We start from the raw sequence: 17,077 nt of genomic DNA on the forward strand, positions 1-17,077 counted from the left end.
AAATTAGGGCAAGCAATTAGGATATAAGTAAATTTCCTTAAAAACTGGAGATTTCCTTATTTAAGTGTAAAGTTTATTTTCAACAGAAGGTATTTTACACATTACACATTTTTCTCCTTTTGATTACCCATAGTTGACACTATTTTCAAAGGCAGTTACAGTACTTTGTTACTGTAACTCTGATCATTAGAGTGATAGCAAAGATGTGCTGATGGGAGTGTCTAGTTCATCTGTCCGTTCATGTATTCCACAGACCATGGTACCAAGTAAGCCTCCAGGAAACAGAACACCCTGACTACTTACAATGCCTTTTATGTGAGTGGCTACACCCATGCTTGCTTTTGCATCAAGCAGGCTCTAATCTGTTCCTTTACTTTAGATATATGGTTTGAAGATAGATTCTCAGATGAATCTATCTGTCATATCTGCTTCTCAACCAGAACTCTTACTTTATTTCTTGATGCATGGCTATGCTCCACATGGTAGCCTTGAAAGGCATCTGATTTACACAGAAGTGGAAATTGCCTCTATTGCCCGCTCCAGTTTTCAAACCAGATGTATAAAATTGAATGCCCGAACTTAAATTATCAAAACAATCAACACATATACTTGACTTCTAATTACAAAAAACATGTGCAACCTGCAGTTTAAATCATAGAAGATATGGGACTACATATGCATTCATTAATCATGAGGTATTTAATCTGATTATGTTGAAATATTAAATACCACTACTGTTATGTTTTAAACCTTTCATACACTATTTGTAGTTTTATGAGCGTACATTTTCTTACATAAATGTTAATTTCATTAAACTCATTCAAATCTTGGAATCATCCAGACATTAAAAACTTATTAAATAAACGATGAAAAGAATTATTTTTCATCATTTTCAAAAATATTCTTAATGTGGCCCTTACATCCAGACAAAAGGAAAGAAACTGTGTACAGTGGATATGCTCCTTCGGCAAGCTGAAGCCTCTTGAGTATCCCGTACAAAGTCTGTGTACTTAACAACAACACTGCCATCATTCATCAGGATGCCATTTGAAGAGTAAGAGCGAAGCCAGGAGTTGTAGTGCACACCTTTAATCCCAGTACTTAGGAAGCAGAGGCAAGAAGATCTCTGTGAGTTTGAAGCCAGGCTGGGCTGCATGTTAAGTTTCAGACCAGCTGAGAATATATAAAGGAAGACCCAGTTTCAAAAAAAAAGTTATCAGAAAAAAAAAATCCAGTACTTCTTTGGTATTCTAATGCTCTTCATTCATAAGAAAGCACAAGACATTGGTATTGGCAGATTTTATTCGGATAATAAGAATGTTACATCTCCATAAACATGCTCACATTGTATCTTTTTCTTATAGCAATTATCATCACTTGGAGACATATATCAAAGGTTTTCATGGCTCAAACTTTACAGCTCTGGAGTCTGTTTAATAGGAACATAATTTTAAAAAAAAAGGAAAAAAGAAAAATAGAGATAGTTTTTGCTTTTTATAAAGGCTGTCTTTAGAAAGCTTGCATTTTATGCAAATTTACTAGATTTCCTCATATGTAAATTACAAGAAGATAAATAAATCATAGGTAAAAGACAGGAAAACTGGGTTTCCCTAGGTACAATTTATTAGACTTTTGTTAGTATTTATGTTTGAGCATGTTATTTCTTGATTTCATCATTATCTCACTCTGTATTGCTGCTACACTTTGGGACAGAGATCACATTAGAAAGCAAATTTTATAAATTATGTTCTTAATAAGTGGAAAAATAATAAAAGGCTTAAGATTGTAACAATTTATTATAACATAGAAACTATCGCTACCGCATATGGTATTAATCTATTGTTTTGTTATTTTTTCAGTCTTTTAAAATTCATTTTCCTATCTACAGATAAAAAATAACTAGCAACTAAAAGCAAGACTGAGAATCTGTGGTTTAAAAATCCTTCTATGATGGACAGCCTTGAATTGCATCTCCAGGCTAGGACACACTGAAAATTATGACTTTGCCGAAATGACTTAGCAAAAGTCCTTACCGCCAGTCTCTTCCTATTAAATATGTCTTGCCCCAAATAGAAAAGACATCTCTCTAGAAAAAACCCAGAATTTCATTGTTTTGCTTCAAAGCTTTAAATAGCTTTAAAGCTATTTTATACACACACAAAACCAAACTTATTGCTTTCATGTAAACCTAAATCCTTTAATATATGCCTCAATATACTATGTAAATTCTATCTCTTACTAAGCAACTTAGCATCTTTTCAATTTTCCTTCTGCAATAGTAACTTAATCAAATCATGGACCACTGCCAACAACATCATCCTCCACCTCATGTGCGTATGTGAACACTTTCCTTCTGCCTAAGTAGTCCTTATTTTTCTCACTCCTAGCCCCTACTCAAATAGCACATTCTCTGTGAAGTTTCCTAGTCCTCCTTCTCCCAGAGTTTGTTCAATTCCTCTGTATTCTATAGTTCTTTGACTAAACCTGCAGTTTTGCACAACATATTGCCCTACTTTACCCCCTCCTTCCTCACACTCTTTGTCTTTTCAAGGTAGAGACTATCTTGTCTTTGAATTTAGAGCCCAGCACACAGTAGAACTTCAATCGATGTTTACTGACCAGAGGAAAATCTATTATGTGACATTGTCTTTCTATGACTTAGAAGTCATACTGTGTATTACACTAGTATGGGTGAGATCTTCCTATCCAAATAACTACTAGATTGATGAAGAACCTAGTAAAATCATACCTTTTTCCTAGTTACTTCTACCACTTCAGTTGGAAAGAACAGTTGTAACTACAGCGCATAGGTAAGCTCCACTGGTAAAGAGAGAGACTTCTTGTATTTTTATTTACTATAAATTGTGACAGAGTCATAAGTGACAGGAAGGCTCTTGGTTTAAAAACTGTAACAGTATATATATATTCCATTTAACCTTTGTGAGATATTTGAAAACATGGCTGCTAATGCTTTGATTGTCAAGGATTACAAGCATAGACCAGACAGAGTTGTTGTTTTTTTTTAATTCCAAGAAATATAATTCTATCATCCATCCACCTCTGCATCCACCCATTCATTCATCCACCCATGTATACATCTACCCATGCAGTCATCCATCCATGAATGTATGAGCTATTAAAACTCTAATGTCTACAATTCTATATTCATGAAGATTGGATTCCAAGAAAATGTAAGAAGTCCCAAAGATCCTACAAGAACTCAGACTTGACCAAAAAGAATTAGTTGGGATGGCAGAATGGCTCCCAAGGTAAAGCTGCATGCTGTGCATGCCTGATGACCTTATCGGATAGAACTCATGGTGGAAGAAGAGAACCAAATGCTGAAAATTATTCTCTGACCTCCACCTACCCACCCTCACAAATACATCATGCACAGGCATGCCTAGACGCATTGACTCTCACACATACACACTCATACTTGCAATATATAATAAATAATACTTGAAAAATGATCTGAAGGATTTAAGAATAGCATGTCTGATGAACACTAAAGTTAAGTTTCTCCGAAAGTGCCATTTGACTGGGTGTACTCCTTACTCTTTGTATGTCACTTCCCTGTATGGACAATAGTTTGGGACATCACACTTAACTTTAAAGGGGCCCAACAATTTGGAGGATAAGTTATTTTTTTAAACATTGAAAAAAGGGAGCACTGAAATTCCAAATGATACTTCAACACTATTCCCAGTGAAAGCATGTCAATGGTAGCAGCAGTCCTGTACACTTGTTTGTTTGATTTGTTCAGAAACAAGAAAACCTACGGAGTTAAGATACGTGTAGCTTTGACACAAGATAACACAGATCTACCTTTGCTTCTGCTGCATGGGCTGCTGTCTCATAGCCATATACTGCATGTCTTCTTGTAGACGGTTAAGAGGAGAATCTGGCTTTACACGAATCCCATAGTAATGGTACTTGGAGTTTCCTCTTCATAAAAGAACAATAAATATAGAAACATGAAAAGTCAGTAAGACTAATATTAACCATTAACTTCACACAGGAAAATTTGGTTAAAATATTATACTAACATTTCACATTTATTATTTCTCTTTTCTGGATACCTATTAATTCTATAGTGACATTCCAAAAATCAAAGAAAGATCCCAAAACAATCACCTCAAGGGTAACATTTCCTATAAGCATTCACTTCAATATTTATCTGATATTTGTCCTACTCATATTAATTTATTTTCTAATATATATTTCAAATTTAATTTAGACGGGGTAATGGTTGGAAAAGAGCCAGTCACAATCCAATCACAGCACAAATCATGGTACACTAGACAGCAACTTGCCATAAACACACAGAGAAAAGAAAAATCTATAGTTTTATATTAATTGTGTGTTTAATTTAGAAATGATAGTATAATATCATTGTTAAATGCTATGATGGTTTATTATTTAATGTTTTGAAACAGAAAAAGGAAGAAGATACTTAACATGTATCTTTTAAAATATATTTTATCATTGATTTTATTGATTCATATCTGTTATTTACTAATAAGATATAATACCATAAGAGATTGGGACATTTCCCCCTAAAAATGGTCAAGTCCTTCTGGAATAAAAATTTTGGAACTTCTTAGTGTTCATGAAAAATACCATGCTTGATATTAGCAATGACAATTTTTATACTGAATGGAACTTGCAAATTCTTACAAAATTAACATTTTAAATATGTAAATTCTTGCAGAGAGACTAGTTTTTCACAAGTCTATATATAGCAATATGTCAGTGAGTGCTTTTCCAATTTTTTCTTTCATTTACGAAGAGAAATTTAAGTGGTGTGTGGATTAAATATTTTTAATGAAAATAGAGAATTTGACTTCCAAGACTAACAAACATACATTAGATGAGCCATACATTTGAAGAGACATTAAAGCCATCAAATCCCTGCACTTTCAAGAAAATGAAATAGAAGTAGAAACCTAATTGCCTGCAGAGAAAGACCTTCCACTTTAGAGATTAGATCTTATTTATAAAACCCACTGAGATTAGAGGAAAAACCTACCCCAAACACACCTGGTGGTGTTCTATACAAACTAGAAGCTGTAGTGAGAAAAGGGAGGGTAGGAAGCAGGAGGCATTAATCATGGGAAAATGGACAAAGTAAATTGATAATTTTCTTCTGAGACGCGGTTTCTTACAAACTAGGATTGGGTGGAGTGAGAGGTAGGTCTTTTTATCCCACTGGGAATGGACAGGGAAGAGAAGTACACCCAGAGTCATCCTCAGTCAGATGTAGTTTAGAGATGGGATCTATCAAAACATACCCTTTGCATTGCCTTTGGTAGAAATGCAATGGTTTTATTTGCTTTTTGTTTATGTAAGTGCCAAAAGGAGGTTTGGATAATTTCACTAGACAATCTTGTTGGCACATAATGTTTCTACAGACTGTTCACTTAAAAACAAACAAACAAAGAACCTTGAAATTTAATCTGCCTCTTGATCTATACTGATTTTCCTTCCATTCCTTAGAAGAAGAGTGAAAAGCTGCTGTCAGTTCTCACAGCAGAAGGATCTCTGAGATTTCATCCCTAATACCATCAGCATTCTCTATTAGCATCCCCCAGCTTCCTAACATGCCATTTGTTTAAACTCAACCCACAGCATTTATTCCCTCCTTATTCTTTTAGGCTTTCCTTTCCAACTCAATTGCGAACACCACATAGAATGTTAAAAGAATTAGGAGACAGACTCCTTGGGGTAGGGAATCGAAAGTAAAAAACAGCAATACTGCAGAATGTACTTGTAGAATATGGATTCTACTCATTGACAAACCCAAACAACCCCAATTTTGTCCCTTTCTATTTTAAAGATGTGTTTCAAGGTTTGAATAGAGCCTCAAAATAGGATCCATTGAAATCCTTTTCAGTAACAAAAGCAGTCCAACAATACAGCTATTAGAATGTTGACTAAAGCCTAGAGTTTCAAAATATTGGCACCATATGTGCAACTACTGAGCCATCAGCTAGGAAATACTAGGTTAGGTCTCCAAATAATGATTTTCCTGGTTTGGGGGAGAGGAAATACAAGAGAAACAAAAGTTCTTCTTTTCAAAGGAATGAAAGCTAGTTTCTTCAGTCTGAATAGACAATCACATTCTGCAATTTAAAATATACTACCTTTTGAAGTACCAAAAGAATATATTTATGAAAGAACTGAACCTCTGGCAATTTGAAAGTTGCACATTTGCTTCAAAGCAAGCAAAAGGAAAAATTCACAGTTCAAACACATACAAACTCTCCTAAAACTAACACAGTAATGAGGTTCTGGGCATACTATCCCAAAATATGGTACCAATATTAGAGAAAACAGCAGAAACAGGGGATGGAGTAGAAAAATGCTCTCACTTCTTATGCAGTGAAGTGGGTGATAAAATGTAGCTGATATTCCTTTGTAAGTAGGTCTTAGGACCCTCATGCCAGAGGGGCCTTCCTCCATCTAGAGGAAAGGAGTATCTTTTTGTCTGAGGACACAGCATGGAATCTGAATGAAGGGCCTTCCTGGGCTACCCTTCATCCTATTTATAATTTTAGATCACTTTGCCCAATCATGCTTCTCCAGGAATGTCCGCTTCTTCAGAGTTAGTATAAAAATCACAATTTTTCATTTCTTTGATTCTTTATATATAAAGGCATCACATTCTATAAAAATTATACTACAGAAATTCTTTCCTACTTAGCTTTTATTTTCTACTTGGGTCACCTGAGAAGAAAGCCCTCAGTGAGAAACTGACTAGATCCGATGGGCCTGTAGGCATGTCTCTGGGAGGATAACTTTATTAATTGATACAGGCATGTCCAGTCCAGTGTGAAGTGGTACTCTGCAAAGGCAGGTAGTCAAGAGCCTGAGTTAGCCAGCAAGAAGCATTCTTCCATGGTTCTGGCCTCCAGGTTTCTGCCTTTACTTTCCTGGTCCTGACTTCTCTCAATGATGGACTGAGACTTGGAAGTGTAAATCAGTTAAACTCTTCCCTCCCTAAGCTGTTTTTGGTCGCACTGTTTATCATAATGACAGAAAGGAGGCTGGAACACATGGGTATGTGTTTCCCATGTTAAACTGTGTTTGCTATAGGGAATCTGAGCCATGTTTCTGGAGATGGTTAGGGGCAGATTAGTCGTTTCTCTCTGAAAACATTCACTTCTCCTTTCAGCATAAACTCGTAATGATGTTAAACAGGGTATAACAGAGAGGAAAAAAAACAAATAACCTTTGTCCTGTAAGCCTTTGAGGCAGTGACTTACCACTAAAGATCTATCACCCAATGTATAGTGCAGCATCTCTAGTTTAATGTTTTGTATATGATTCCTGTATGATTTAGAAAGCCAACGGATTCACATATTTTCCCTAACTACTTAATGTATTAGTTTTCAATTTGTAAAAACCATAGAGAATAAAAACGAAGTTCCAAGGCTCTAAATTTTCTTTTCACCATATTGGCTTAGAAAACAACATCCATTGTTTCTGAAGGAAAGAAACCCATGAGACTGAAAATCCCTCCGTCACATCTCTGGTCCCTAACGTGGAAATTTTCACAATCAAGAGCAAGAGAAATGATGAGAAGGATTAGAAGGCTAGTAAAAGGTAAAACAGGGCCATTAGCAAGGACTTCAAATATGCACATTTTACAAGTTTATCAGATAAATTCCTTTAATTTGCCCCAGAATTACAGAATAAATTTGAAACCTCCACCTGAATTTATTCTTCTAGTGAAATACTTTTCATAAAAATAACTAAATGTATTTTAAAACAATAAGGAAGTGCTTAGTTTCCCATTACTATGTCACTTTATTCATGTTTAATGGGTTTATTTTCAAAAAGCAATGACAGTGGTATACAGCAATGTTCAACAGTATCATATGCAAATCTTGCGTGAACAGGCTTCCCTTCTCATTTCTATGCAGTCTGAAAACCATTCTGGTGATATTTACTCACTGAATAAAAATGTTCCTTTTCCTATGGACTTTATAAAGTGACTTCATTCTATATTTATCTCCTTTATAAATATTTTTTCTGAAATCAAGTACATTTCTGTTCACTGTACAACATGGCTGTAATTTGACAAAGAAAGACCAACTATTATGTTGACTGTTAGTACTAACCTAGTTCCTAATCTCCTAGTCCGTAGCCCCATAAAAATGGACCTTATTAGTTTTCCAAAAGAGGCAGCGTTGACTGGGTCCAGCTTGTGTTCCTGACAGTGTCGAAGATAGTGATTGTACAGCGTGCTTCTCGGAAGGCTGACCCCTTCTGCTGTCTCATAATTGTCCAGCAGCCACTGGAGCTGTTAAGATAAGAGAGAATTCACGTAATTTGCCAAAACCTTGGCAAGATACAGTATGTACAAATACTTGGAAGTACTTCATTAACTCTTAGGATAAACGGGGATTATCCAGAAACTGCTAAATCTGACTTTCTAAGCTCTGGGAAATGTCACAGCAGTTATCAGTTTAGACAGTATCTTATCTTCAAATTTTCAAGCATAAATAGAGATAATAATTTTCCCTATATTGACTATAATCGTGGAGACATATACTTCTTTAAAGAATTCAAATAACAGCATTCACTGGTCAAAATTAATAATATAAACACATTATTTATAACTGTTATAAAACAAAACATTCTACTAAGCCTGGCAACACAGCAGCTAATATATCCTCAGCCTGGTAACATGGTATCTAATTCATCTTTGGTGTTGCTTTGTTAAAATACATAAACAGTAGGCTTACTTATATGAGGTTTTAGATTAAGATTTTATTCATTTTTCCTCCCAGATTGAGCCAAGCATCCCTGCATAAGTCCCAGGTTTCAAACAGCTAACTCATGCAATGAGCCAATCTGGGAGGAGAAGACTGGACCTGCCTGGATTGAGTCTATCAGGTCGATCCCAGTCCTGGGGGACACCTTGATCTGGAGGAGGTGGGAATGGGAGGTGGGCTGGGGGGAAGGGGAGGCGGGCAGGAAGGGAGAGAACAAGGGAATCTGTGGCTATTATGTAGAACTGAATAGTATTGTAAAATAAAATTAAATTAAATTAAAAAAAAGATTTTATTCATTTTTACAGAATTACAATTTATTTATCTCCAATTACCACTAGACAATACAATAACATTACTATCTACTAGGACAAATGTTGCAAATAGGCAAAATTTAGTCATTCTTCCTTCCAAAGAAGTACACCCACTAGAGGTTACAAATAACTTCTATATAACAAAAGGCAATATTTTTTACAATCATCTCAATTTTCTACCTCAAAGTTGAGGTGTCTTTTTTCCTCAAAATTTTGGAAGGAACATTACCATGCTAAGTAGTAAATAATGTTTTTTCACCTATAGCTTACATTTTAAACTTTTATATTGCACTTTATTTTTTGAAAAATGTTTAAATTTGGAGTGTACAAGAAAGATCTCTGCATATATATATGTATATATGTGTATATATATGTATATATGTATATATATGTATATATGTATATATATATGTTACTAAATTTCAAGTTATTCATTTACTTCCTTACAAAAGAAGTAACATAAATGGAGATGATTTCTCCAAGGTTATATATTGTCTATATGCCTGAGTGTGGTTTCTAATTCTTATTTCCTAGTTACTCTAGACCAACAGGCCATTAAAGCAGCAAATGTTTTATATTATTTGTCTCAACCATCTTCATGGAATGTATAAATGGAATAGTAAAGAGCAAACATTGAACCCAGATTGTAATTAAGTGTGAATTATCGAAGTAAAATAATTCAAAGATGAATGTGAATCTACCTGTCCTCTAGGTATTTACTCAAAGGCTAAAAGAGATGAGGATCTTGACATCCATGTAAATCAAAGAATTATTCTATTTTATCTATCAAATTTATGCATGTCATCTAAGACTTTTGATGAAACTTGGAACCAGAACTTTCAGATTTCTTCTAAAAATTATCAAAATGTTTCAATTATTTTTAAACTATAACAACTGAATTTTCTACAGCATTTCAAATTCAAACATCCCTACATAATCATTAAAAGGTTAAACACATCATCAAACTTGCAATAACTAATGGCTTTGAAATACACCACAAAGTATATAAGATACTTGTAAAAATAAAATTATGTCCCATTCAGGAAGAATTCTAGTTCCCTAAGGAACACATATCTATAGGAATATACAAACTTAAAATATGTATTGTGTCTTAAATAATTCAACACTATAAAACACTAAAAAGATTACACAAATTAGCTCTCCTTTTTTATACTGATAGAAAAAGTATTAAAAGTCATAAAGTAATTTTTTTCATAGTGTTTATTTTTAACCTTCATATCAGTAAAAGTTTTCCAGAGACACTAAAAAATGAGTGTTGTGTATTGAAAATAACACACAGCATATGTTCTATAGAGGCATCTGTTTAATATAAAACATCAGAGGTAAACTCAAACATGCATTAAGTCACTGAGGTCAAAGTCAGTACTCTACTTAGAACAGTGGGCTGGCATGCTTCTTTTGAGGTTTTCCTTTTTTAAATCTCAAGAATTTAAAAATATAAAACACAAGAAAGAAAGAAAGACAAAATACAGCAATACAAACCTGGCTCATATTTCATCCATGCGCCTCAGTAAAATGATCAGGATTTGAAAGTACTTCAAGTGGAATTCAAGTAGCCATGTGAACATATTGCACAGAGTTGAGCTACAGCCTAGTTAGAGCTAGTTTGAGCAAGAAACAATGGCCTTCTATGGGTATTTTTAACATGTTAAAAATAGAAACACAGACCCTTAATATCAAGGGTTAACAAGGAAATACTAAAAATAAAAAGTTCTTGGAAGAATTTTGTATAAAGTGAAAATATTTTAAGCAGTTGCAAATGGTGTGATAAATTTCTCATATCCACACGCACACATCATAAAACACATTTAAGTTAAATGTAGTAAAGGTGTGTGTGTGTGTGCGCGCGCACGCGCGCGCATACATGTGTGTGGGCACATGTGTATGTGTGCGTCCATAAAAGGCTAAATAACATGATTAAGAAAGAGGAGTGAAATGATCCAATGTTCTTTCCTTTTATAATGAGCAGGTGACATACTTACATAGAAAATCTTAAAGGACATTTCCGTCCAGAAATGGAGTAGTCAATTTTAAAATGTGAACTTTATAAATATAGTATACAAATAAAAGTAGATCAATACAAATATATAAATCAATACAAATGAAACAATACTACCATAGTTGTATACTAGTATCATTATAACACTTAACTACTTAGAAGTAAAAATATAACTGGGTACATGAGCTTACTCATTTTTCACAGTCAAGGATAATATCTTAGAGATAAAACATTTTATAAAAGATTTTGAAAAAGCAAGTATAAATATTTGATAAATTTTAAACAGTGTGTTTAATAAAAGTGGAAGCTAACATAAGAATCAAAGGTCACCACAAAATGCTTCAAGTCCAACAATGATTGGGTGTGAGAGTATATCAGGCCTATTTTAGTAACAATTTTTATATATGTAAAAAATAAATCTTTCCTTGTGGCAAAAATGTCTTCTTTACTTGTAGCAAAAGGTGGTATAAACTACTTAGAATCCTAAATGATGTTACCCACACCACAGCTGGAGAATTCAGAGAAAATTAAGCTTTGTTTCAGAATAGCTATTTAATCCTTTTACATACAAGTGAAAATTTTGGCCTGTTTTGAAAGCTCATTTTCTTCCTATATTGTTTATATCCCCCCAAATGTTTATTTACAAAAAATATGAATTTACCAATGTGAACACACAACTAAGTATACACATGCATACCGCACAGCATACAGCTGTGGTTGGTTTGTAAGTTCCAGGACAGGTGTCTTGGTGACTTAGGACTTGACCATAGCAAAGCTACATTTGTTTCTACCTTCATCTCATCAAAAGGAAGCACTTTATTCCTCGCAGAAACATGGAGACTATGTGGAAGGAGAGAAGAGGGTCAACAGAAATAAACCCTGAAGATAGAGGGCCTGGTCTGCTGCTATGGAGTCCATACCATCTATGGTTATTATCCAAGAGACTTACTAGAGAAGCAATGCACCATCTAGAATATGACAGAACAGACATGGAGACATAGCTGGAATATTTAATCTACATTCTACATATTACTATTTAATTTTCTGATTTTGACACATCATGAAATTATAAATCAGAATTAATTCTAAAGCACAGGACTAGGTAGTATTATTTTTTATTATTACAGAAACATAGCAGTTACATTTCTGTACTATAATGTAAAAGATGTTATGTCCCACATGCTGCCTACCCAAAGGAACTGAGTAACTCTTATAAGGTACATTGTTTCTTGCTGTTTTCCCTTTAACAGAATGCAGTTGGACATTAGAATTCAATACCCTTAACATTTAGAAGTTTAGAAAGCAACTATCTGTTTCTCTCTCTCTTTTTTTTTTTTTTTTTTTTTTTGGTTTTTTGAGACAGGGTTTCTCTGTGTAGCTTTGCGCCTTTCCTGGAGCTCACTTGGTAGCCCAGGCTGGCCTCGAACTCACAGAGATCCGCCTGGCTCTGCCACCCGAGTGCTGGGATTAAAGGCGTGCGCCACCAACGCCCGGCTTTTTTTTTTTTTTTTTTTTTTTTGGGTATCTGTTTCTCTTATTTTATTCTTTTAATAAACTATTTCATAAAGTGGCTATATTTACAAAATTTAAAGCTTGTGAAGTAACATAGAAACTTTTGACCTTTATATTTGAAATCTAATTGTTCTAATAATGAACCAAAATATACTAATGTAAGGGTAGAAAGCAAGATAATTGCATCTTTCAACTTTGAATTTAATCTGTATTAATCAGAACAGATTACAGAGGATGAATGGTTCCTATTTTTCCTAAAGGGAAACATTAATCGACAAATAAAAATAAATAGATAATGTGCTGTCCAATTAACATCTAAATGTAACATTCGGCATATTAGAGATGAATTATTATCAATTAGGATTCACTTAAGTTCAGTGCACCTGTTGTACTTTTGACAGGCCTATATTAATTTTTATTTACAACACAGCCAAGTCAATGGTGGGTGAATGACTAAAATCCAAGATTTTTTTTTTTAAGCTAGATACATTTCAGTAGCTTAAGCTTGTAAGAATTATGAATCAACTGTCTGCTAGATTGTGGAAATTCTGAAAATATAAATGCCTAGAGGTTTTCATACACTTTAAGTGGAATTAAAAAAGAAACTCATGCTTAAGTGCACTATGCAAATGCTAGTAGCAATTAATTTCACAATAATTTTATGTTGAAATTTACAATCCAAAACATCCTAAATTGGATATAATACAAATACTAAATGGAAATGTATATTAATTACAGCTCAGAGTACAAAATAAGCTAAAATCTGTAACTAAAAGAATTAGATAATCTTTGGACTTAGGCAGTTCTATAAAATTATTAACAGCACCTTCACATACATATAAATTAAAAATAAAATACACACATAAAAGTAGTATATGAAAATAATTTTATAAAACTAAAATGAAAGCACATACTAAAATGCAAAGAGATGAATCATATCACTTTGGGGTATAACTTTTAAAGAATTAGACTACAAGGAAAAAGTTACTCTTAATCTTAAAGATGTATGCAGGAAATTTCAAAGTGAACTGCATATTCATCCTTCAGTTAGAATGCCATAAGAGAGAACCCTCTACTAATATATACACACTGATTGAATGTTTGGGGACAAAAAGAGAAATCAATACAGTCTATGTACGAGTTCCTAACAGGCATTCATGTGACTGGGGAAGGAACCCTAGAAGATTAAAGAAAGGGTCTGTCTCATTCTATTGTTTCTGATATTCATCCACTAGATAATATTTAGTATGCATTTACTATTACGTACCAGCACTGTTCTAGGGATTAGGGTTGTGCTAGAATACAAACCACAAAAATCCTTATTCTTTTAGATATTTTTAGTAGTCAAATATTTATCAGTTGTCTATGGTGTTAATGTTGACATAATGCCACTAGGTTAACAAAAACAGACTAAAGCACTGTATGCAGCCTAATTCTCCTCAGCCATATCTGGAACACAGTATTGTGTACCAAACATAGAAATTTCACTTGCATTTTAATGTGAATGATAACGCATATTGAAAATAATGAATATGGATTGGTAGCATAAATATTCTTTAAAAAAACACTGGAAAGGGCTGGGAATACAGTGTGGTTAAGAGTGCTGGCTGCTCTTCCAGAGGACCTAGGCTTAAGTTACCAGCATCCACATGGCAGCTTACAACCATCTTCAGTTCCAGGGAATCCACTGTCCTCCTATTTCCTCTCTGGGCACCAGAAATGCATGTGGTGCACATACAAACATTTAGGTCAACAGTAAAAATAAGTACTCTTTTAAAAAAAGAATATACTCAGAGAATGGGTATAAAATAAAATACTGCTTCATCATCAAATGTGTGGAAAGAAGAGGAAAAGGAAAGAGTCAAGTTGGATTCTATTAGAAAGGGATTATTTACTTAATTTGCATGTAATAATTTTTCTGAGTTACTGTTAATTAAATGAATATGGATAATACAGGAAATAATTTCTGTACCATATCACAAAATAAAACAGGCTTTTATGCTTAAAAGTTACTATTAATATCCATTTTTAAAAGTTTGAATATAGACACATAGATAATGATCCCTAATTCTCTTCCTAATGAGATAGATCTTTTGTAGAAACTGCTAATTCAGAGAACTAATCATCATAAAGGTGAACTCAACTACCTCAAAGAACCCTATAAATCTCAAATAAGTTTATATTATATCCTCGTGATGGGTAATGGTAACATAGTTCATTAACATTTAAAATATGGGCAATACCTTTTAAAATATCGTTCCACTGTCAAATTGCTATGTGAAAGAAAATCACCAATGAAGTCTGAAGAATTTGGAACACCTTAAGAAAGAAGTCACCAGCCTGAGGACATGTACTAAGCAGCATTTTATTTATTCTCCTTTGCTTTTATTTCTATATTTTACTTTATTAGATATTATTACGTATTTGTTTGTTTATTCCAGCTGTTTGGGAAAATCCAATGAAAGTCAGGAGCATTAGGAACTTCCTAAGGGACAATGTAAATGTTTTCTGCATTCAAGGAGAAGCTAACCAGATGGGCATCAGTAGAACACTGATCCTGCTGCTAAACCATCTGATCCTGTTCATAAACCATCTCCAGAACCATTCTTGTTTCTAAAGACTGAACTCCCCCTACAGTTTTTGAACAAACCCGACCACTTCAGAGAAGCAATAAAAATGAGTGAAGGAGGAAACACAGATTATCAGCAGCACACGAGCAACATTTGTATCCACCCTCCCTCCATATGAAACACAGCTAAGCAGATGGAAGATTTGCTACACTACGCAATGGAAACACAAAACCAGAGAAGACTACATAATTGTGTTGTTTGAGCAGCTTCATGCACACCATCACTGATAATGAATTTTAGTTCACAAGTTCCAATTAAGAAAAATATTTCAAAAGTTTCAAACAAATAGAAATATTAAAAAAGTTCTTATACCTACATTATTGTTCATGAAAATATCAATAAAGTTGGGTTATTGAAGTTAAATTTAAACAACATATTATGCTATATTTCATATCTCAAGAGTGAAATAAGAATTGGCTTTCAGAGACAATTCAGAAATCTGAAAATTTCAAAAGAGCAACTACAAATTTCTATTTATTTTTAAAAATACTTATATGCCTGCACACGTCTGGTTGGAAGTGATAAGCATTTTCACTTGCTATTTCCAATATACAAACTGGCAAATGCATCCTAATAGCATATGGTAAACTAGCCTTTAACACAACCACAGACTCATTCCAATAAGCAGGATATATTTAAGGACAAAGAGTGGAAAATTGTGTTCAAATTGTTTTTAAACAGAGGTGACAAAATATATATCCTTATTTTATAGTTTCTATCTATAATTTTCACCAAAATTATAGGCCTTCTGCAAATTGGCTAACATGTTTGTGTTTGCCAAGAAACCTCTCTTGAAAAAGGAATGAGTCAAAACACCTCCTCCAAAAACAAACATTAGAACATCAAAAACAACTGGTATTCCCGAATAGAAATCTTAACTAGTTCAAAGTTCAAATATTTTTTAAAAAACACAGTGAAATATTTTCTATAAATTATATGACTGTTAAAAATATTATAGCCGTTTTGAAAATTATTATGTTTTAGTGATTTTAATGTTAAAAGTTTTAGTCATAAAATATTAAGACAAATTAAGAAACCACAATAAATTATCCCTAAATTAAAAAAAAATCACTTTGGAAGGAAATATCTAATTCTTACTCAAATGTCACTAATCTTAATCTCTAGCACACATACCTATAACAGACTTAAGTCATCGATCCACTGACATCCCCATACATTCAGAAATCACCTTCTAAAAATAACCATAACAAGCATTTTCACTGGTTTCCTCAAATTTGAACAGATAACGAAAATGTTGACTTCACACAACTTACCAATGTTACAGTGATGCAGGACCTGGCAACCGTAAGAGCTTCAAGACCAGTGAGGCCACTCTGCTTGCCTCAGACATTAGCAACTCACGGCTTACGTACAACTTGGCCCATTGTCATTTCTCTTCATTGTTTAGGACCTGAGTTCATCCGTGACTGTGACCTGCCTACCTTACAGTCTTACCAGTGAATGCATTTTAAATAGTTTATCACTGCTTTTGGCATTTAGTGACTACTTATCCACTTAAAGACTGATACCAGGCACACAGTGGACAAGGTTGCTTCTATGTCTCAGATGTAAAGATGTGTATTACAAAGTTTTGCTTCAGAGGAAATGAATATGTGGGCAAAAATCTTTAAATGTTTAAAAACAATATCAATTACATTTTAGAAATACATGGTGGCTTGTCGTTAATTTTCAAATTTGTATATATAGACAAAAAGCACAAACACCCAGTAAGCAGCACACTGTGGTTCTGAGACATCCCACTGTGTAAAATGGGCATTAAATGGTTAGAGTCTGAAGAAGCTTGAGAAAGGAAGGTTAAGA

The 17,077-nt window shown here is 33.8% G+C and overlaps 1 protein-coding gene across 9 annotated transcripts in view; it reads right to left on the bottom strand.

Moving 5' to 3' along the window:
- Nucleotides 1–17,077, bottom strand: part of Rfx3 (regulatory factor X3) — a 259,080-nt gene that overhangs the window by 57,865 nt on the left and 184,138 nt on the right. For all 9 annotated transcript variants that reach the window (XR_013047992.1, XR_013047991.1, XM_076561780.1 and 6 more), the window contains 2 exons: nucleotides 8,127–8,308; nucleotides 3,829–3,948 (listed from right to left, as the gene is read on the bottom strand). Coding sequence is in view for 7 of the 9 variants with exons in the window: in XM_076561780.1 (XP_076417895.1) it covers nucleotides 3,829–3,948; nucleotides 8,127–8,308 (302 nt within the window). In the remaining 2 variants the exon portion in view is untranslated. The remainder of the gene's footprint in view (nucleotides 1–3,828; nucleotides 3,949–8,126; nucleotides 8,309–17,077) is intronic.

The sequence above is a fragment of the Peromyscus maniculatus genome, chromosome 1 (genome assembly GCF_049852395.1).
Source record: "Peromyscus maniculatus bairdii isolate BWxNUB_F1_BW_parent chromosome 1, HU_Pman_BW_mat_3.1, whole genome shotgun sequence".
NCBI classification, from domain to species: Eukaryota; Metazoa; Chordata; class Mammalia; order Rodentia; family Cricetidae; genus Peromyscus; species Peromyscus maniculatus.